At 36.9% G+C, this 24,037-nt stretch overlaps 1 protein-coding gene across 1 annotated transcript in view; it reads right to left on the reverse strand.

Annotated features, from left to right (window-relative positions):
* The window catches only part of LOC137501006 (uncharacterized), a 146,953-nt gene that overhangs the window by 28,196 nt on the left and 94,720 nt on the right, over positions 1-24,037 (reverse strand). The window contains exons 10-12 of the mRNA XM_068227839.1: positions 15,681-15,951; positions 7,779-7,838; positions 1,335-1,458 (exon numbers count right to left, since the gene is read on the reverse strand). Of these exons, the coding sequence (XP_068083940.1) occupies positions 1,335-1,458; positions 7,779-7,838; positions 15,681-15,951 (455 nt within the window). The remainder of the gene's footprint in view (positions 1-1,334; positions 1,459-7,778; positions 7,839-15,680; positions 15,952-24,037) is intronic.

A 24,037-nucleotide genomic window follows, 5' to 3' on the forward strand; every position in this document is an offset into this window, starting at 1 on the left:
TTTCAAAGAAAGGAAATATTTATTTGAATTATCACTTCATAAAATAAAAGTTTTAAAAATAAAGGTGCATTAATTTACATCAATAAAATGTCTGAAGCATTACCTTCGAAACAAAAAAATGCGCATCCAATTTACATGAATTGAACAGAAGTTATTATGAATAATTTACTGCAAGGTAAAAAGTGCTCATTAGGCCTTGGCGGTATAGGACATGGACACCACGTATGAGGCTGGTGGTCAAAGGGTTAAATTGTTCTTTCCTATTGATGGTGTTATTAAGGTCATCACTCCTGGACATTTTCACTTGTAAAAACTGTCTAGTTAACAGAACTTGCCTTGAAGTAAAAGATTCTGGTCACTTATAAACAGAGATGGGAAAAATACAAAATAAAAGTAATTACAATTACTAATCACTTTTTCAACAAGTAATGAGTAAAATTACAATTGCTTCACAGAGCACAAGTCTTGGAAATCACTCACATTTATTTTCAAATGGGGATAGAATGATTTGTAAGTTTGCAAGAAAAGATGTATTACTGCATGCACTAACACTGCTGCTCAGTCATCAACCCAGCGCACAAAATAAAACTACAGGTCAATTGACAATGCCTGTCTTAGAAAATACTCAGCCAGGCTGAGTAGCTCAGGCAGTAGAGAGCACTGGCCTTCTGAGCTCAGGTTTGTGGGTTCAATCCTAGCTCAGGTATTTGAAAGTGCTCAAATATGCCAGCGTCCTGTTTGTAGATTTACTGGAATGTTTAAAAAATTCTGCAGGATAAAATTCTGATGTACTTTGGCATCTCAGAAAACTCTAAAAGTGGTAAATGAGTCACAGAAATATAACATTATTTTTAGAAAATTCTTGGATAGATTAGTTATTATTTAATTAATTAATGTTATTGGTTTTTATGTCCCACTAACTACTTTGACAGTTTTTGGAGATGCTGAGGTGTCAACATTTTGTCCAGCAGGAGTTCTTTAACATGCCAATAAATTTACCAACACGAGGCTGACATATTTGAGCACCTTCAAATATCACCGGACTGAGCCAGAATCAACCTGCCAAGTTGGGGTCAGAAGCCCAGCATTTCAACTGTCTGAGTCAATCAGCCCAGTGGAACTGTTATTTTGCAGCCTGACTAACATGTAAAGATTCATAGAAATTTACATAATTTCGTATTTGTCTGTTGTATTACTATGTATTTGTTTTTAAATCAAGTCCTGTTTTTGTAAGTATTTTCATTTTTAACAGGCTTTGTTTTCCTCTGAAGTGAAATTATCAGAAAAGGACAATTAAGCAAAGTTACCTAGGAATACAGCCTCAATGTACTTACTGGGCTCTGTCTATTTCATTCCAGGTGTATCCTGAATGTGAGAGTTCCACATTGTAGTTGATTTCTGTGCAAGCAGGAAGACAGTGACATTCTTCATGATGATTGGTGGCAAACTGATAACTACCTGCATTGAAAGAAATCTGTATTATTATGAAGGGAAAAGAAATGTCTCCACCAAAAACAAACTGTCTATCTTTTGACAAGATAAAACGTGACATCCTTGTACATCAGCCAGAGCTGTCACTAAGTGGAGGCAGGCGGCCCCAAGTGATGCCAATTGATAAAAATTATTTAGCACAAGAAAACCAACAAAAATCAAGAAAGTTGTAATGTAATGAAGTTATTCATGTGTATCTGTTATCCATATCTGTTTGTGTGTATCTGTTTTTGTGCTGCTGAATGTATTGGGTGATATTTTCATAGGACATATAGCCATCCGGTATCGGTATTTTGACATTATTGGGAACCAAGTTCGTCTGTTCACATCAGTAGTATTCCCTCTGGTGATGGCCATTTCCAACAGGGCAAAGTGCCATGCAAGACTACGAGAAGTGTGAAGGACTGGTTCAAGAAACATGACTGCATTTGCTTTTTATGCCTTGGCCCCCAAATAGCCCAGACATGAACTCAATTGAACATTTAAGTTCTGACTTGGAGAAGTAGGTTTGGGTTATTTCACCACAGTCCCATATTGTACATCAATTGGAAGATCAGCATGGCATGTGATACTCCGGGATACCTTCCGTTATCTCGTTGAATTGGTGCCTTGATGAGTGGCTGTAGTTCTGCAAGCTAAAGGGGGTTCTATTCAACATTCATTAGATGATAGTAATGAAATGGTTCATCAGTTTAGTGTGTGTGTGTACATTTCATTTTGTTCTTGAGTGTTGAGACTGTCCTACAGGACTATGTGGAAAATTTCCATTTTTACATTGACATCTGTCTAATATCTTGTTACTAGTAAATGATTGACAAAGAATGATTCTGTTTCCTTTCAAGTGCTTTCAAGTGCTCTGTTGAAAAAATAAAATCAGATGAAATTGCTCGAACACAGTAATTTTAGAGAGCAGATTGCTTGTCATCTTAGAGCCATAGTTAGAAGAGGAACAGTATGGCTTTAGGCCTGACAGGTCCACAACAGACGTAATCTTCAGTATCCATATGTTAATGGAGAAATATTGGGAAAAAAGCAAAGATCTGTTTATGGTTTTCCTTGATATTGAGAAGACATGACAGCATTGCAAGGGAGAAGATATGGGAGTGCCTGAGAAGAAGGAATGTGCCAGAGGGACTGGTGAGGAAAATTCAGATGAGCACTGTACCAGCTGTGTGCGATTGGGTGATGGACATTCATCCTAGTTCCAGACCAGAAGTGGAGTCCAGCAAGGCAGTACACTCTCTCCTTTATTGTTTTTTACTATCATGGGTGACATAATGAACATCAAGAAAACCTCTAGTAAACTGAAGTAAACTGAATACAATGGCTTTTGCTGATGACCTTACGATCTGGGGAGAAACTAAGGAACAAGTACAGTTAAAACTCAGTGATTAGAAGGTGAAGTTCCAGGGATTCAATCTGAAGATAAGTGAATCCAAAACAGTAGCAATGGCAATAAACAAAGAGGGACAACCAGTAAACAACATGCTACAAAACCATCCACTGGAAAGTGTGGAAAACTTAACATATCTCAGAAGTGTAATATCTCGAGATACACTAGCCACAAAGGAGGTGGCAAATAAAGTTTGGAAGAGCTTTCACTTTCACCAGCAAGTATGAACACTCCTCTTGGATCCCAACGTACCAACAAAATGAAAGCTGGTGATATTCAAGCAGTATTTCATACCGATCTTAACCTATGATATTGAAACCTGCACCCTCACTAAGAAAGACTCATCAAGGTTGCAGGCATCTGCGATGAAGTTCCTGACGTCTAAAATTCAGAAAACAGAACTGGACAAGTTAAGAAATGACATGGTTGGAAAGGAAGCTGGGATTGAGACATCATTGTTAGATGGGGTCAGTATGTCCAGACTGAGGAGATTTGAGCATGTAATGAGGTTGGAGACAACCAGTACAGCTTATGTTAACTTGGAGAGACATGTGCCAGGAAAACAGATGGTGGGAAGACCAAGAACCCACTGGATGGACATCATAAAGATGGACATTGCAGATCGGGTAGGTATCCTGGAGGACATTATTATCAATAAAACATTATCTCAATAAGGCAGAGTGGAAGAGGCTCACCAACAGTACCCAGGAAACTGAAACTGTAAAATGATGATGATGATGATGATGATGATGATGACGATGATGATGATGATGATGATGACGACGACGACAGGAAGGGAAGGGAACTGCCTACCTACCTTACATTCACAATACCACAGACTGAACTGCCAAGGCCCTCTGCAAACACAATATAAAAACCGAATTTGGCACCGTCACTAAAATTGCTCACAGTTTCGGTAAAAGCTAGGACAAATTGTCCCCAATATTACACACTGGGGTGTACAAAATTCCCTGTACTTGCAGCAAGGTATACACTGAGCAAACACGCTGGTCCACTGGGATTCGCATCAAGGAACACCAAAGAAATATCTGCCTCAGCCAGCCAGACAAGTCAGCAATAGCTGAGCACGCCCTTTCGTCGGAACACGATTTGAACCAAGATGTTCAAGCTCTTACCTACACTAAACACTACAGGTCTAAGATTATAAGGGAAGCTTTGGAAATATGTAAATATCCTAACAATTTCAACAGGGACACTGCCTGTTAGTTAAGTAATACGTGGTTGTCAGCCATTAAGGATTTACATAGTTAGTTCTCTTCCCTGTTCTTTCTTTATTGTTATTTCATTTCAGTGTTTTTCACATTTGTACCGTACGTTCATCATCACCAGATGATTAATTCATTCATTCCAGGCTGTGTGTTATGTGTCAAGTGTCATACTTTCATAACATTTGTACAACGGTTATGGCCCCCATCCCCTTCCCATACCATGTCACATCATTATCATCTTCTGGTTTTGTCCGACTTGTTGTCTGAATGGTCAGTGTACTGGTTCAGAGGGTCCGGGTTCAATTCACGAGCGGGTCGGGGATTTTAACCCTCATTGTTTAATTCCATTGGCTCGGGGGCTAGGTGTTTGTGCTGTCCCCAACATCCCTGCAACTCACACACCACACATAACTCTATCCTCCACCACAATAACACACAGTTACCTAGATATGGCAGATGCCATCCACCCGCATCGGAGGGTCTGCCTTGCAAGGGCTGCACACGGCTAGAAATAGCCACACAAAATTATTATCCTCTGGTTTTCTCCACATACTTTCTTTCCATTTTTCAGCTCTTTTCTATTCTATCCTGATGTCTTTCGTTGCATTTTATTTCGATAGTTTCTATTTATGTCTTCTGCCACATTCGTCCCTGATTTGTCTGATGTACTCTCTGTTACTTCTCACAAATACATGGTGTGATAGAACATCTTAATTGGAGCTTATTGTTGTATTGGGTGGGTGGGTGGGTGGTTGGTTGGTTGGTTGGTTGGTTGGTTGGTTGGTTGGTTGGTTGGTATAAGTAATGGAAAGGAAAGACAACATCAGTAGAATTGACCTTTAGAAGTATTTTATGGTTTTACGTTCCACTAACTACTTTCCTATGGTTTTCAGAGATACCGAGCTGCCGGAATTTTGACGCACAGGAGTTTTTTTCACATGCTGGTAACTCTGTTGACAGAGGGCTGACATATTTGAGCACCTTCAAATACCACCGAACTGACCCAAAATCAAATCAGCCAGGCAGAACTATTGTACATTTATGGAATAGTGGTATGATACTCTCTAGTATGAGATTCTGTGATGTACTTCACAGTGAAAGATGTTGTTGACAAGTAACAGTACTTATGGTTATTAACATTTGCTATTTGTGGATGATGTTATACTGTATAGAACAGTAAATAAATTACAGGATTGTGAGCGACTACAAAAAGACCTCAACAATGTTATGAGATTGACAGCAGACAATGGTATTCATAATAAATGGGATGAAAAGTCAGGTTGTAAGTTTTACCAAGAGGAAAGTCCTCTCAGGTTTAATTACTGTGTTGATACAGTGATAGTACCTCATGGGGATCATTGTAAGTGCCTATGTGTTAATATAATGCATCCTTTTCATTGGGGTAATCACATTAACAAGGTTGTAAAGAAAGCATACAGATCTATTCACATGCTTATGTGGGTATTTAAGGGTTGTAGTAAGGATGTAAAGGAGAGGGCATATTCGTCTCTGGTAAGACCACAATTAGAGTATGATTCCAATGGATGGAAAAGACCCAACAGAAGAGTTGTCTTACAAGAATGTTGCAACATTTGGGCTGGGAAGATTTAAGAGTAAGGAGACAAGCTGCTGGACTAAGTGGTATGTTGTGCGAAGTCAATGGAGAGATGGTATGACATAAGACCAATAAGCTTGAGTAGAGGCTTGTAAAAGTAGCAAAAATCATAATCTGAAGAAAAAGGTGGAATTCAAGAGGAAATATTGGGGCAAATATTAATTTGTAGGAAGAGGATTTAGGGATTGGGATAATTTATCAAGAGAAATGTTGGACAAATTTCCTAGTTCTTTGATAACATTTAAGAAAAGACTAGGTAAACAACTGAAAGCAATCGGCCAACTGGGCAACAGTCTTAAATTCAGGTTATCAATGATAGATAGATAGATAGATAGATAGATAGATAGATAGATAGATAGATAGATAGATAGATAGATAGATAGATAGATAGATAGATAGATAGATAGATAGATAGATAGATAGATAGATAGATAGATAGATAGATAGATAGATAGATAGATAGATAGATAGATAGATAGATAGATAGATAGATAGATAGATAGATAGATAGATAGATAGATAGATAGATAGATAGATAGATAGATAGATAGATAGATAGATAGATAGATAGATAGATAGATAGATAGATAGATAGATAGATAGATAGATAGATAGATAGATAGATAGATAGATAGATAGATAGATAGATAGATAGATAGATAGATAGATAGATAGATAGATAGATAGATAGATAGATAGATAGATAGATAGATAGATAGATAGATAGATAGATAGATAGATAGATAGATAGATAGATAGATAGATAGATAGATAGATAGATAGATAGATAGATAGATAGATAGATAGATAGATAGATAGATAGATAGATAGATAGATAGATAGATAGATAGATAGATAGATAGATAGATAGATAGATAGATAGATAGATAGATAGATAGATAGATAGATAGATAGATAGATAGATAGATAGATAGATAGATAGATAGATAGATAGATAGATAGATAGATAGATAGATAGATAGATAGATAGATAGATAGATAGATAGATAGATAGATAGATAGATAGATAGATAGATAGATAGATAGATAGATAGATAGATAGATAGATAGATAGATAGATAGATAGATAGATAGATTGATTGATTGATTGATTGATTGATTGATTGATTGATTGATTGATTGATTGATTGATTGATTGATTGATTGATTGATTGATTGATTGATTGATTGATTGATTGATTGATTGATTGATTGATTGATTGATTGATTGATTGATTGATTGATTGATTGATTGATTGATTGATTGATTGATTGATTGATTGATTGATTGATTGATTGATTGATTGATTGATTGATTGATTGATTGATTGATTGATTGATTGATTGATTGATTGATTGATTGATTGATTGATTGATTGATTGATTGATTGATTGATTGATTGATTGATTGATTGATTGATTGATTGATTGATTGATTGATTGATTGATTGATTGATTGATTGATTGATTGATTGATTGATTGATTGATTGATTGATTGATTGATTGATTGATTGATTGATTGATTGATTGATTGATTGATTGATTGATTGATTGATTGATTGATTGATTGATTGATTGATTGATTGATTGATTGATTGATTGATTGATTGATTGATTGATTGATTGATTGATTGATTGATTGATTGATTGATTGATTGATTGATTGATTGATTGATTGATTGATTGATTGATTGATTGATTGATTGATTGATTGATTGATTGATTGATTGATTGATTGATTGATTGATTGATTGATTGATTGATTGATTGATTGATTGATTGATTGATTGATTGATTGATTGATTGATTGATTGATTGATTGATTGATTGATTGATTGATTGATTGATTGATTGATTGATTGATTGATTGATTGATTGATTGATTGATTGATTGATTGATTGATTGATTGATTGATTGATTGATTGATTGATTGATTGATTGATTGATTGATTGAATTTGACTATCTACCTCATCTAATATTGTTCTCATAAAATGTAGATTATCTTTAATTTGATAGATTCCTCTGATAATATAATAATGATGCTTACCTGTTGCAGCTGTAGTGCAAGTTTTTCTTCCTGGTCCACAGATAGGAGTATCTGGAGTTCCTTTAAAAAATCAGTAAAATATGGAGATCTATTATCAAAGGCTGCATGGCTAGTGAAAATGTTCTGGGTGAGCAGAATATGAGTTACTTGTGCTTGTGATGGATCCAGTTCAACTGCAGTTCAACTGCTGACAAGCTGGGAATCCTGAACTTTGTGAGAACTGTGAGTGTGTTATACAGCTGCTGAAACTGCACATGTACAACAGTATGCTCAGAGAGCTATAGCTAGTAATAGGCCTAAGTATTCCGTTCCATTAAAATATGATTACAATTCATCTATGCTTACAGAATCAGCTTGTACTGTCAGGAAAAATTATCTGGTGACCGAGCTTCAAGTCGTACTGTGATTCATAAAAATAGTTGGCAAAGTTTGAGATATGTAAATATGTCTCTGGATGTATATGCTTCTTTTATTGATGTATGTAAATGTAACAAAGGCTTTTCAGTCTGTCAAACACACAGCATGTGATATAGATGTTGATTCCCATAGGGAATCTGAAATATTTGTCCTGAATGAGCAAATTTATAATACCAATATAAATGGTCCGTTATTGGACATTATAAATTTTCCAGCTAGCTCATTCTTGGTTGCCAGCGTTTCGCCCTCGTGTGCTAGGGTGGGCTCATCAGTTGGTACCTAGCACACCTACCAATACGCTGGCTAGTGCATACCGTGGAGGCCACTGCGTAGGCTAACTGGAGCCACCGGCAGTGCCAATGCACTAAAAGACTTTGTCTCATCACTAAAAATTGATGCCTGCTTGGCCATCAGATGATATAGATGTTGATTCCCATAGGGAATCTGAAATATTTACAATGTAAATTAAAGCACTATAAACATATCTGTAAGACACACACTAACATACAAAGAATGACATGTTTCGTTCTGCAAGAACATCCTCAGATTCTATCAAATCACTTAAAAACAAGCTTGTATATGTACAGTAATGTTTACGTAGCATAAACTTGTCAATGATAGAGAGATTAGTGATAACAGGAAACAGTAATGACAAAAAACAGAATATATACAATTATTAATATAATGAAAAACTTACGTATTTATCTAGACTGCCGATGTTAAGTTCATTGTCACCAAACCGTTTAGTTTGTACATATACAAGCTTGTTTTTAAGTGATTTGATAGAATCTGAGGATGTTCTTGTAGAACGAAACATGTCATTCTTTGTATGTTAGTGTGTGTTTTACAGATATGTTTATAGTGTTTTAATTTACATTGTATTTGCTGTGTGTTTGACAGACTGAAAAGCCTTTGTTACATTTAACTAAGTCAACACTGGAAAACATGGCTTCATTTTTAACAAAAACAAAAAAAAATCTTTTATTGATTACAAAAAAGCTTTCGACCATGTGAAACATGAAACATTGCTGCATATCCTACATAATATTGGCATGGATGGTAGAGATATCCAAATTATTGCAAAACTATATTGGAATCAGACCACATCAGTTAAGATTGACAACATAAATACCTGTGCTATTGAAATAAAGCAAGGAGTGAGGCGAGGTTGTGTTCTATCTCCACTGCTCTTCAATATCTATTCTGAAGGGGTATTTTCTGAAGCACTAGAAGGAAAACAGGAGGGTATAATTGTTAATGGGATCACAATAAATAATCTGCAAAATGCAGATGATACTGTTCTGCTTGCAACAAGTGCTGAAGGTCTGCAGACATTGTTAAACTGTGTGGTCGAACACAGTGCTGCAGCAGGTCAGCGTTTATACATGAAAAAGACCAAAGTAATGGTCATAAGCAAACATGTCATTCAACTTGTTAACTTGACAGTAGCTGGCATATCACTGGAGCAAGTCCAATGCTTTAAGTATCTCGGCAGTGTACTTGATCACAACGGGAACAATGCTGTTGCAATTAGGTCCCAGACTGAACAGGCAAGGACTGATGAAGGGAATGGATGATTTTTCCGAAACATGTATGGTAAAAAAAATAGTTTTCTATCATTATAAGGTGTATTGGCAAGGCGGACTCAAGTAAAAGTATTTTAAATAGTTCTGTAATAGATAGAGACTTCAAGATCAATCTCCATCTCTGTTTACTTCAGTATTATGTATTTTCTGTCTTCCTTTATGGTGCCGTGACTTGGACCCTAACAGAGAACATCACCAAAAACTTTGATCCTTTGAGGAGCAATTGGGTATTTCCTATAGTTCCATATGAGTAACCATGAAGTTTCTGAAGTTAAAACTCTGGAAGTTTAATGAAGTGTAAGAACTTATACCTGATGAAGGAAAGCTGTTCCAACATCTCCTTGCACAGCACAGGTGAGTACATGACTTTTTAACAGTTTCTTTTTGTAACATTTTTTAGCCAGTGACTCTAGCCCTCTAATGCCCTATGTTACAGATATGTAAAAATAGCTTTAATAGCTTCACCTCCACTACACATCCTTTCTTTCAACTAATACCCATTATTGCACATCAGTAACAGTGTTTGGAACACACCCAGCTATCCATCCTTTAAAGTGATTCACCCTGTTGGTAGCCATAGCATTTCAATTCAGCTGTTCACCAGAAAACAAATCATGGCTTCGAAGGTAAGGTATAATTTATATTTTTTTAACCAAGGAATGTGGTTGTATAGTTAATTATAATTTGAATCTTGATTCTGTAAGGGTTAGTAGTTGTTGTAGAACTTTATTATGAAATCAACAAAATTATCCAACAGTCTTGTTCAAAACCATATGTTACATATGTGTAATGATTGGCACTAATAATTTTCAGGAAGTATGAGACAGATGATATGCTGTACCCACTGCCTGCTCGATCTGCATCCGATGGCTGCTTAAACTGCCTGCTCATTCCATACTCAAACCTGTAACACGCCTTACAAACAATCTGCCGCTAGATGGCAGCACCAAACGTACCCATTTACCGCGTGAATACAACTAGATAAGCATACCAGCAAAATTTAAAATCTGAAAGTAAGAGAAATATTAAAGAATTTTACGTATAAAGTGGTGCTCTAGAGAGTTATAGCTTCAGCACTTTTCGAGAAAGAGGTTTCGACGAACAAGAAAACCTGGAAACTTTGTCTGTATGGTACTTCCCTGCATTACTAAGTAGAGGTTTCACGACTTTGGCCACCACAGTTTCTGACACAAGTTCCTGGTGCTTATTGTTACTAAAACACTTTAAAAACTTACATTGGCACAAAGAAGGTAGAACATAGTTTTTTATAGTCTGGAGCAGACTTGCAGATTTCTTGCAGTACGGTAGAGCCGCCTCAACAAATTTCTGAAGCCTCATAATTAGGCCAATAAATCGTTGCTAGGGCTAGCGCAGCTATCAATGGGGATGAATTAAATGAGATAGAAACGTTATTCAAGCACGTGCTGCATTCTGTTTTTTCTTCGATTACACGCACTAAATAACCACACACTAATCCCTGGTAAGCAGTTTCCGAAGTGACACACACTGACTCAGGGGGCTCACGAAAATCTTCCAGTAAATCAAGTACATACTCAGGGAATAATAATAATATTAGACGGCCTATTAGGCGACTTGCATATCTGTGAAGACGAAAGCCCTACCTAGGATGATTTCTAATGCTGAAGATGCCACACACACCCCAGCCCCCGAGCCACTGGAATTAACCAATTAACTAAATAGGCCCTAATTGCGTAAATAATAATAGTAATAAAAAGAGCAGTATACTGACACGATTTTATACTGCTAGCAAAAGACTCCAGGGTTGGCTTTTTCCTCGGACTCAGCGAAGGATCCCACCTCTACCGCCTCAAGGGCAGTGTCCTGGAGCTTCAGACTCTGGGTCGGGGGGATGAAACTGGGGAGGATGACCAGTACCTCGCCCAGGCGGCCTCACCTGCTATGCTGAACAGGGGCCTTGGAAGGGATAGACAAGGAAGGGTGAAGGAAGCTCCCGGCATTTGCCTGGAGGAGAAGTGGGAAACCACGGAAAACCACTTCCAGGATGGCTGAGGTGGGAATCGAACCCACCTCTACTCAGTTGACCTCCCGGGGCTGAGTGGACCCCGTTCCAGCCCTCGTACCACTTTTCAAATTTCGTAGCAGAGTCGGGAATTGAACCCGGGCCTCCGGCGTTAGCAGCTAATCACACTAACCACTACACCACAGAGGCGGACAATGGAATCTATGACAGCATATTATTCTGTTTTGTACCTTCACATTAACAGTATAGTGTTCCCAGATATTATATTACCGTACTTAGTATGTAATACTTCAAACCTTACGCTTACCATTTTCTGCAATGGTGTTTGAAGAGCTCTTGTTAGACGTCTCTGTGCTTGAATCCCTTCTCTTAATCATCGCTGAAATTAGCGGTTGTTTATAAGCTGGGTAATCAGGGAAAGGGCTGGGTACAGATCCTGTTTTTAATTTTCGCGTTTTGCTGGTCACTTTGAAATCGTCATTTACGAAATGTAGACTGCAAACCACGGAATAATCAGAAGGAATCCATTTACTTCCCTTGCTGTTTCCTTCCCTGGATATAATACTTAACCGCTTTCGACGCAATTGTGTACTTGAAGGTATATCATGGAATGAAATATCACGGCATTCTGATTTCCCTTTCTTTGATTTGCAGAAAGGCACGCAGCAGTACACCATTTTCACTGAAAACAAGTACAGTCTATCCTATTTCCCGCTATTTCATTCCGACATGTCTGGAGCCGGTTGGTGCTGCCACCTGCTGTGGGTATTTGTAAACGGAGTGTTTCATTTAGTGCCATGTTAAAATGTTGCAATGAGCAGGCAGTATAAGCAGCCATCGGATGCAGATCGAGCAGGCAGTGGCTGTACCTCATTGTAGAAGAGACTAATCATTACAGCACACAGGAGATAGATATGTGTATTGATACTAATAAGGAACAACTGGAAAAACTTCTAGGAATGTACCTGAGGATGGGACTCTGCCAAATGTCCAGTGCTCGTAGTTACTGGGAAGTCAATTTAGCCTATCCATTAATGTCTGAAATCATACCCAGTAACAGGTCTGAAAACTTTTTAATTTCTCTGCATCATTTCAAAAACAAATTGACAGTGACAGAAAATGAAAAGAATGATAGATTATGGAAACATAGACCCTGGTAGGAAACTTTTTTGGAACATTCTATGGTAGAGTTGCTGGAGGAAAACTGTAGTGTGGATGAAACAACATGCAACTGATCTATAAATACAATATATTATGTACAAAACATCACAAAAATGTGGAATCAGATTAATATTTAAGTTTATCTCATAATCTTTCCCTTAACTCCTCTGGTGAGGGTGACATCAGAAAGAGCATATTTTTTTTTTATTTGCTTTACGTCCCACCGACACAGATAGGTCTTATGGAGACGATGGGATTAGAATAGGCCTAGGAATTGGAAGGAAGCGGCCGTGGCCTTAATTAAGGTACAGCCCTGGCGTTTGCCTGGTGTGAAAATGGGAAACCACGGAAAACTATCTTCAGGGCTGCCGACAGTGGGGCTCGAACCCACTATCTCCCGATTACTGGATACTGGCCGCACTTAAGCGACTGCAGCTATCGAGCTCGGTAAAAGGGCATCTGGTTGTAAAAATTTGCTATGAAGACTCATCTCACTTCATACCCAATCCCGTAGAGAAATGGGACAAGGGTTATGAATGAGTAAAAGGAAAGAACAACACTTTTTTTAAATTCTTCATGACTATGTCCTGCTACTAGAGGGCTAGTATCGAAGTTATAGTTTGGTAAAGTGCAGACTGATGTTGCTGTCCAGCCATGAGTATAGGACCTTGCCACACACAGGTACCGGTAACTCATAATCTGTTCACCCTGTATATTGATTTACTCTGTCAAACATAAAATATCATACCATTGTTTTATGACTAATTGGTACAAGAAATGACTCTGACAGGGCTGGGAGTCAAACCCAGGACTCTGTGGATAGCAGCTAATAATGCTAAACACTACCCTACAGAGGTGAATAGGGGTTGATCCACTGTGGATGAAGGCATAGAATACATCCATGACATCCCCTATTTGTTATTAGATGTGAATAGGAGGGAAACTTCAGGGGGTTGTCAATTTGGGGAGTGTTGGTTGGCAACCATTTGGCCCCTAGCTGAGTCTGAGATGGACCATTCTCTTTACAAGGTTTTGCCAGGTCCAGGAAATCTTTCATTATCATGCATTTTGTGGCCTTCCCCATTCATTTGTCAATATTCTCAATCTTCAAAAGGTCAGAAGTCATCTATATCTTTCCTCTGATTAGTTTTAAGAGGGGATGGTTGCCTGGTTGTACTTCTGCTGAAGAAAATAATTGCCTGCTTGTAGTGGTGAATTGAGTTCTTGTTTAGGTACTGATCTGTAGTTGTGTTTTTTCTGCAAACTGAATGGAATACGTGGAGATCTTTCCTTCTACAGTCCCATGTGAATTAATCAGAACATTACAATAGCATTAACATTTTATATATTTTTGTCACTTACATACCTAATATATACTTTTAATCTTTGCTAATAGCTAATATGTCTTCTTATATGTTTTATAAATTCCATTACAAAATTTGGCATAAATTCCACAAGTTTTGAGCACATATTTTTAAGGCCATCGTCATGAAACCACACTGTAACTACATATTCTATCATGTCTATTTTTGTGGAATAGCTAAGTTTTGTGAGTCTCCTTTTGCAAACAGCCCACAACATTTCTATTGGATAAAGGTTAGGGGAGTTCCTTGACCACTCTAAGACATGAATATTCTCACTGAAGTATTTCTTAACTTTTTCTGAAGTATGACAAGGAACCAAATATTGATGAAAAATTCTATTACCATCTGAAAACCTATTTTGCAGCTCTTTAATAACTCTCCTTTCCAGCATTTGGATGTACTGGTCAGGTTTCATCAATTGGTCTAAAGGCTGCAGTCCTTCATGTAGAAATCACCCCTGAAAGATATTCTTAACAGGGTGTTTTAGGGTGTGTTATAAATGTGCAAAAGTTGTTGGCTCATTCTTTGCTTGGCACACACATTAAACCCTCTGCCCCTGCACTTCAGAGTGACATTCATTAGAGAAAAGACCTTTCTTCCAGTGTTCCATTGTCCAATCATGATGACTGCATGCCCACAAGAGATGTTTCCTACACGTTTCTCCTGTTAGATGGTATTTCTTTACAGGTTTTCAAGCTTTCCTTACAGCTGCCAGAAGTCTACTCCCCTTTCTCCCTATTTGTGATCCAAGTCCGGGGTTTGATTTGCTTCTTCTTCTTTCTTTTTTTTTCCTGCCACAATTTCCCTTTTCATTTGATGAAATTGAGCCAATCTGTTTGTACCTCTGAATAATTCTAGTTGTTGTCTCTACACTGACATCAGATTTAATAGCTTACTCTCTTTGTGTCATGGAAGTATTCTGAGATAATGCTACAGTCACACTACACTTGGGAGTCATATCCATTGAAGACATAGGAATTACTAATTGCAAAAGAAAACCTCAAAATTCCTAAAAAGTGACACGTATTGAAACACGTACAAATTTAATTTAAAACAATCATCATACACTTTTCTTACCAATGAATAAAAATATAAAGAATTCATAGAAACTGTGGGATCAAAGAATAAGTGATGTGTAGCACACTGTTGTCAGCCACAGGAAAAATTATTTAAAAATTACCATACCTTGTTCCAATTAATTTACATGGTACTTTAATCAGTGTGTTTAAGAATGGGAGCATACCCTCTGTTTTATCCTCCATTATGTTTTTTAAGATTGACAACGTAATCAACATATTCTACTTATTGCTGTACTTAAGGTTTGGAATTCATATATGTAGACATATTGTTACCTGCTTGTATAAGAACTCACGTGGCATGTAATATGCAACACAACCACAAGTGTGCAAAGTGTAGTTTGTGAAGCACTCAAATTCACAATTTTCTTGGGTGTACACACTGAAGAGAAGTAGATCCCTTTCATCTTCAAAATAACATTTTCTGATTTTTGGTGAGTAACTGCGAAGTTCATCTTTGGCTTCCATTATTGTTGCATGGACGCCAACTACCACAACACGATCTGCTGGAACACGGAAGTGCTCCTGATTCATTTGTGGGAACACAGCGGGGTTGTGTAACATCATCTGTAAAATTGATTTCTTTTTCAGTTGGAACCAGTGGTTTAATAACAAACTATGTAATACATATAAGATCTTAGATATAGAATAGTTTATTATGCAATGATCTTATAATGTCATTTATTCATATACAAGCATGTTTCATGAATTTCATCATTTTCATACGAGTGTCTTAATAACCATTTCTTAATAACCGTTTCTTTTTTCAACTATGATTCATTATGTAAGTTTTTACAATATACAGTATATATATATATATATATATATATATATATATATATATATATATATATATATAAAATTCAGGAATGAAACCATCTGGGTCTCTTTCAAAGTTGCTCCGATACAGCACAAGATGCAAGAGAAAAGGCTCTTCTGGTATGGGCACATGGCCATAGCTGATCCAACCTCCACTGTGCAGCAAATCTCGCACTTAACCCTGATGGACAGAGACCAAGAGGAAGGCCAAGAAAATGCTGGATGGACTGTGTACAAGAGGATATGCGGCATGTGGACGTATGAACTGCTGATGCCATTGACCGGGTGAAGTGGAAGGCCCGATGTAGAATTATGGCGGGCCCCAGTATAGTTGGTTCATTATTGGACATTAGGAATTTTCCAGCTAACTCATTTCTGGTTGCTAGCGTTTTGCCCTAGTGTGCTAATATGGGCTTATCAGTTGGTAAATAGCACAACGACCAAGATGCATGGCTAGTGCATACTGTGGAGGCCACTGCGTAGGCTACATTCATATTGTTGTGCATCTCATCTCCTTACTCCCAAATTTTTCCAGCCCAAAGTTTGCAACATTTTCATAACACTACCTCTTTGTTGGAAATCACCAACAACACAAATCGTGCTACTTTGAATTTTTTCCAGTTCTTATATCAAGTAGTCCTGGTGTGGGTCCCATATGCTGAAACCATACTCTAATTGGGGTCTTATAAAAGCAAAAACAAATCAAAGTCATCTCCGTACAGGGTGGAAGGTAAAGGCTCCCACTAGCCGTAACCTTGGCACATGGTGGGGTAGAGTGGTTAGCTCTATGCCTGGCTGCCTTTGCCTCCAGGAATTAACCTGGTACTCATTTTTGGTGTAGGCTGAGTGAACCTCAGGGCCATGTGCACCTCCGGAAGTGGAAATCTTGTTTCTTAAATTTCACGACTTCCTGATGGGGAATTGTACCCACGTCCTTCCAGGTGAACCGAGCAAGCCTTACGCGAATAATCCCCGCCACCGAATAATCCTCGCACCCTAACTTTAGGAAGGCTGATTTTGAAAAAGATATCCCAACATTGACTGAAATGAAATCCGCACCCCAATTTCGTGCCTCAATTAAAAAAAGAATGTGGGTATTATTCACGTAAATATGATATATTGATCACGGCCGGTGCTGGGAAGAGTACAAGAAAAAACTAGTTGGTCTGAATTACAGTTACCTGAGGAAACTTTTACTCAGTTACAATGATAAATTACTTTTTCAACAGGTAATCAGTAAAATTACTTTACATAATGCTAGTCTTAAGGGAACTGCTGACATTTCTTTTTGCATGGGGCTGGAATAATACAAAGTTTGCAAGGAAAAGATATTACAGTAAAACCTGCCTTTACCAGAACTTTTATGAACTGGAAAACTGTCCATATCAGAAAATTTTGCTGGTCCCTTGAATTATGGGTCAATATTCATGTAAGTTTACCTCTATTTAGCAGAACCTATCTCATGCATGAACAGAAGGAAATTTTGCTACCTTAACGGAAAAAATATTTGAAGTTCCTTCCTGAACATTTTCAGTACATGTGTATTCCAAATAGATCTAAGATGGCCAAGGTAGAATTTGGCCAGGAAATGTCTGTCTCTGGGCTAGATGTTGTAATTTTGATTACAGAAGCAGTGAAGGAAGTGAGTGTCACCAAATATGATATGTCAGTGCTTTCGTGAGGCTAAGTTTGTCTCACACCCTGATGAAGGAGCCATAATAAATTGAAATACTGATGAACTCCAACCATCTCTCAAATAGTGTAATTATGCTAAAGTCAATGCAGAAGATTTTATGGCCACTGATCTAGAAGTTGAGACAGAGGCAGCATTAGGAAACATTGAAGAGTTCGTCACCCATCTCGTCCAAGAAAAGAAAATAGAAATTGATTGCGATGATGATGAGAATTGAGATGATTTATGTAATGCGAAGTCCTACTGACATGCCCTATCAGCCATAAAGGACATTCAGTCTTTTTTTCTAGTGATAAATGAAGCAAATTTGTTCGACATTATTGGCCATGCCCGCATTTTAACTGAGAACCATGCTACCAGGGATAGTTGTGTAATTCTGGATACTGAAAGAAGTAAATGACAGTACTGTGCAGTATTACTATGTATTACATGTAATGTGTATTACATACGTGCATGTACTGCATTACTGCACACTGGGAGGAAGTTCTAAACAAGAACAGATTTGTGATTTGTGTTAGTGCTAATGAACTAGTGTATATATATAATTTTATTAAACACATTGTGTACAAGGTATTAATTAATTAAACAAAATTAGCATCATTTGCATAGTGTGACAAAGTCAATGTCCTGTCTTTGCACTCAATGATATGATACGTGTTGCATGGTCCTCCACTTATGGTGCACTGACATCTGTCGGTGGGGCTGTGGTATCCCTTGGTTGAACATATTCGGTGATGTAGTCCGTGGGCTGCCACTCTCGTATATAAATGGCGCAGTTGGTAGTTGGTCTTTCTCCATTCGTTGCTTGTCATCGCTGGGGTGGTGAGGAGTCCGGGATTGATGTCTCTCGCTTTCTGTCGCCTGTCTTCTAGAAATCTAGTGCTTTGTGGTGTTGATATCAGATTATGAGCTTTCATCAGGTCTTCTATAAAGAAGGTTGTGTCTGCCAGGATATACGTTATTCTGTTTTGCGTGTATTTTGAGACTCAGAGCATTCTTTTCAGGTAGGCTGTTTTAATTTCCTCTAATCGCTTCAGATTTGAATATGTGAGGTAGTTCCATATAAGCTGCATGCCGTATGAGGCAATGGGAGCAATCTTTATGTCAAATAGTCTCAGGGCTGTTGTGGCAGATAGTAGATTCAGTTTCTTTATCTCGAAAGTCGCCTTTATTGCTCTTACAGCTCTGTTTTCAATGTGCTTGGAAAAGGCATGTCCTGTCACTTGCAGTGTGAGTCCTAGGTACTTGTAGCTTTTGACTATTTCTAGTACTTCTTCCCCACAAGTGAATCTATCAGTGTTTGCCAAATTTCCTCCTTTTCTGAATTTCATTATTTTTGTCTTTTCTCTATTTATAACTAGGTCATTTTCTTGGGACCACTCTTAGATTGAACTAGTGTATATAAGAGCAGGATTAATGTCATTATTGTATCTACTACTGGTACCACACAAAATCATATAAATCTACTGCTGGATTATCTAACAGGTGTATGTACTTATGATTTTTATGTTACTTTTTAAGCACCTTTATGAACTGGAATCCTGTATACAGCAAAAAAAAATTCTGGTCCCTTGGGTTTCCACAGAGGACAGGTTTTAGTGTACTTAATTTTGTGTTCCTTTCTCTTTAACATTAAAAGACAAATTAAGTGGCTATCATCAGTAGATGAGACTAAAGATGATACCTTGGAAGTTTCAAGAAGATCTTTCCCCATCAATTTTATTTTAATGTGATGATCTTTAACATTTCAAATAATTTGCCATTAACTTTGCAAAAAAATCAGTTGGTTTGATTCTCATCACAAAGCCTCGATGTCTTTGGGAGAAAGTACATCCTTGTCTTTGCGTTTACTGAAAAGAAGCTCTATAGAAGGGCACCTGAAGTAGTACCTGGGTTTAGTTTTAAGAACATTGTCAATACAAATATCTTGTCTTTGGAAGTACCGTACTGGAGAGGGAAGAAAATACCTCATCCAGAACTGGTTAGGTTACTGGTTCTGCTGTAGTAGAATTGAAAAGGTTATCTTCATTATCATTTTTCCCCCATATCTGCTTCTGTGTGATGTAGGTATCAATTACTAGAATGTAATGATTAGAATTTTATTTCAAGAGGTAAATTGCAAATAAAAACAACATTTTATAAAACATAACAATTACAGGTGGGCTAATAATTATTAAGAATGTAATTGTTATGAAAAATTTGATTACCTTTACACAATTACTTCCCAACTCCAATTACGGATAACTTACATGTGATAAATCTCATAATTAGACCGTATTGAAGATAATGTATTAAAGTTAAAAACTTTTATTTTATAACCACCTATTCAATACAAAGATAATGCACTCAATTATTTATAAAATATTCATGAGGTACATTGGTTAATAGGACATGTTTCGTTTGTCTTTGCGAACATCATCAGCTATAAATAACAAAGCCTAAGGTCAGGGCCCTGAGTTTATTTAAATGGTTAAAAATGTCGTTATATTAAAAGAATGGTAAAATTGTGATAAAAGTAGTTGTATAGTATTCAAATTAGACTGTAACATAGTATAACGATTAGCATCAAGAATTTTTCATAAAGTACAATGAATATTGATAATCTGAAAAGTAAAAACAATCATAAGGGTTATTAAATTAGAAAAGATGTAATAGTAGACATTAAAAAGACTTCGATGTTTGAAGCGTGGATTAATTGTAGAGTTGTTGGGTATAAACTTGAAGTTTGAAATCTGAAAAGAAAGAAAAATGGAAGAGTGAAGTAGTGTTTAAAACTAGAATAAAAAGGGGGATGGAAATAGTAAAAGGGGAAAGCTTACCCATTAGACCGGTGAAGATATTTGCTAGCGGTAACAGTGTGAATAGGACAAGGCAGGCCACTTGTTATTGCCTCTAGTGAATTGTGTTGGGTTGAGACTGATAATATTGTAGGCACTAAAATATGTCCATATGTGACGCGTGGATAATGTTGAAAGCATGAACTTTAAATTATTTAAATCTGAAAAGAAGAAGAAAAAAGGAGGAATTGAGGCCATGTTAAGACGAAAATTAAAAGGGGAAGAAAGAGAAAATTGAAAAAGGAAGCTTACCTGCTGTGATAGAAAGGGAGTGTCCGCTGACGTTAGCTGCGTGAGGCAAACTGGCAAGCGGCTTTGTTATTGCTTCTCGTGTTATATGTGTGTATACATAGAGGCAGGGAGTGAGTCATGTGAGGAGGGGAAGTAGCTGATTCTTTAGACGCACTAGATGTTCGTGGAGGGGGTGTCAGATGGGGGGGTGATGGAGTAGTAACTGTTGTTACTGAGGAAATGTTCTTAGCGGTTGGATATGGTTTCCTATGACATTACTAACATGTACTCAAACATTCCTGTAAATAAAACAGTTAAAATTATTGAAACAAACCTTTTAAAACACAGCAACTTGAGCAAATGTGAAATAGAAAATGTCATTAGTCTATTAAAATTTGTCCTTAATAACAATTATTTCACTTTTAATAATAAAATATATCACCAAAAGGGTTTAGCAATGGGAGATCCGATCTCGGGCATTCTAGCCAATATTTTCATGGATGATTTGGAAAACAACAAAATAATTAATAACATCAACGGCCTCCAATTATGGCTAAGATATGTTGATGACACTTTTGCTATTATTGATACTCAAAAAAATGATAGTCATAGTATTTTAACTTCCCTTAATGAACTTGGCAATGATGTCAAATTCACTAAGGAGGATGAAATTAACAGTTCCTTAAACTTCTTGGACTTAAACATCTCAAGAGAGAATAACAAGTTTAATTTACAAATATATAGAAAGCCTTCCTGCACCCCCGTCACTATAAGAAACGATTCTTTACACCCGCAATCTCATAAACAGGCTGCATTTTTCAGTCTCGTTTATAGAGCATTAAAAATCCCGCTCACAACCGTAAATCGTAAAAAAGAATTAAATTACATCAAAGATTTGGCCAGAATTAACGGCTATAACCCCTTGATGATTAACAAAATCATCAATAAGGTAAAATTAAAAACTGCGACTAAGTTAATTCCGGACAAACCTAAAAAATCGAAATATGCCGCTTTCACCTACACAAACCCAGGCCTATTTCAAATCACCAACCCCCTAAAGAAATACGACATCAACATCGCCCATAAAACACGATACACAAACCGTAATATTTTTCTCAATTCAAACATAGTTAACAGTAATCACACTAAATTCTCGAACTCTGGTGTCTATAGACTTAAATGTACTCATTGTGATTTTTCATACATCGGACAAACCGGATGCAGTTTTTTGACTAGGTATCTTGAACATTACAACGCCTCAAAACACAAAAAATATTCCGCCATGAGTATTCACATGGAAGAAACCGGCCACAGTTTTACGACGATTGAAAAAGATCTTCAAATCCTAAAATACGTCAGTAAAAGCAAACTAATGACAGAGTTCGAGAACATTTACATATCCTTGGACCAACATTTCAATGGAAATCAAAACTTAAACGAAATTTCAGAAATCAAAAGCCCATTAATTGAGAAAATCCCAGAATTACTCTCTTTTTTAAATATAAATAACAACAACTTTATGAACATTTTTAATTATCCAACCGCTAAGAACATTTCCTCAGTAACAACAGTTACTACTCCATCACCCCCCCCATCAACACCCCCTCCACGAACATCTAGCGCGTCTAAAGAATCAGCTACTTCCCCTCCTCACATGACTCACTCCCTGCCTCTATGTATACACACATATAACACGAGAAGCAATAACAAAGCCGCTTGCCAGTTTGCCTCACGCAGCTAACGTCAGCGGACACTCCCTTTCTATCACAGCAGGTAAGCTTCCTTTTTCAATTTTCTCTTTCTTCCCCTTTTAATTTTCGTCTTAACATGGTCTCAATTCCTCCTTTTTTCTTCTTCTTTTCAGATTTAAATAATTTAAAGTTCATGCTTTCAACATTATCCACGCGTCACATATGGACATATTTTAGTGCCTACAATATTATCAGTCTCAACCCAACACAATTCACTAGAGGCAATAACAAGTGGCCTGCCTTGTCCTATTCATGCTGTTACCGCTAGCAAATATCATCACCGGTCTAATGGGTAAGCTTTCCCCTTTTACTATTTCCATCCCCCTTTTTATTCTTGTTTTAAACACTACTTCACTCTTCCATTTTTCTTTCTTTTCAGATTTCAAACTTCAAGTTTATACCCAACAACTCTACAATTAATCCACGCTTCAAACATCGAAGTCTTTTTAATGTCTACTATTACATCTTTTCTAATTTAATAACCCTTATGATTGTTTTTACTTTTCAGATTATCAATATTCATTGTACTTTATAAAAAATTCTTGATGCTAATCGTTATACTATGTTACAGTCTAATTTGAATACTATACAACTACTTTTATCACAATTTTACCATTCTTTTAATATAACGACATTTTTAACCATTTAAATAAACTCAGGGCCCTGACCTTAGGCTTTGTTATTTATAGCTGATGATGTTCGCAAAGACGAACGGAACATGTCCTATTAACCAATGTACCTCATGAATATTTTATAAATAATTGAGTGCATTATCTTTGTATTGAATAGGTGGTTATAAAATAAAAGTTTTTAACTTTAATACAGATAACTTGACGCATCATTCTAGCGAGCTCCAGCACAGCACAAATCTAGTATTTCTGAGAAGTTTAACAAATGGCCTTGAAGCCAGACACAAGAAATGAACCCAATTTTTCTCCAGTTCATAAACAGTGCATAGAATTTTTCATACATCTTCCATGACTTTTGTGGCATTGCTGTATTGTTGGTAACATTCAACACTTTCATCACAGTTCATGGTGATTTGAAATCATTGTCACTTTCAAAACTTGTGCTTGCCATTTTGCATAGCTGATTTCAAGGCTTGAGGATTGTTCTGCATATGATATTAATCTATATCAGATATGGTTAGTTCAAAATCAGTAGTTGCATTAACAGGAGTGATATAATTGATAAAATAATAATAATAATAATCATGTGGCCTCAGCTACTGTGTGCAAGCATTTTTATGTTCCGTTTAACTCTAACAATACAAGATGGCAGAGTGACCCAAATCTCTCTCTCTTGGGCATCTCTGACTGAAT

This window comes from Anabrus simplex, chromosome 5, assembly GCF_040414725.1.
Source record: "Anabrus simplex isolate iqAnaSimp1 chromosome 5, ASM4041472v1, whole genome shotgun sequence".
Taxonomy (NCBI): Eukaryota; Metazoa; Arthropoda; class Insecta; order Orthoptera; family Tettigoniidae; genus Anabrus; species Anabrus simplex.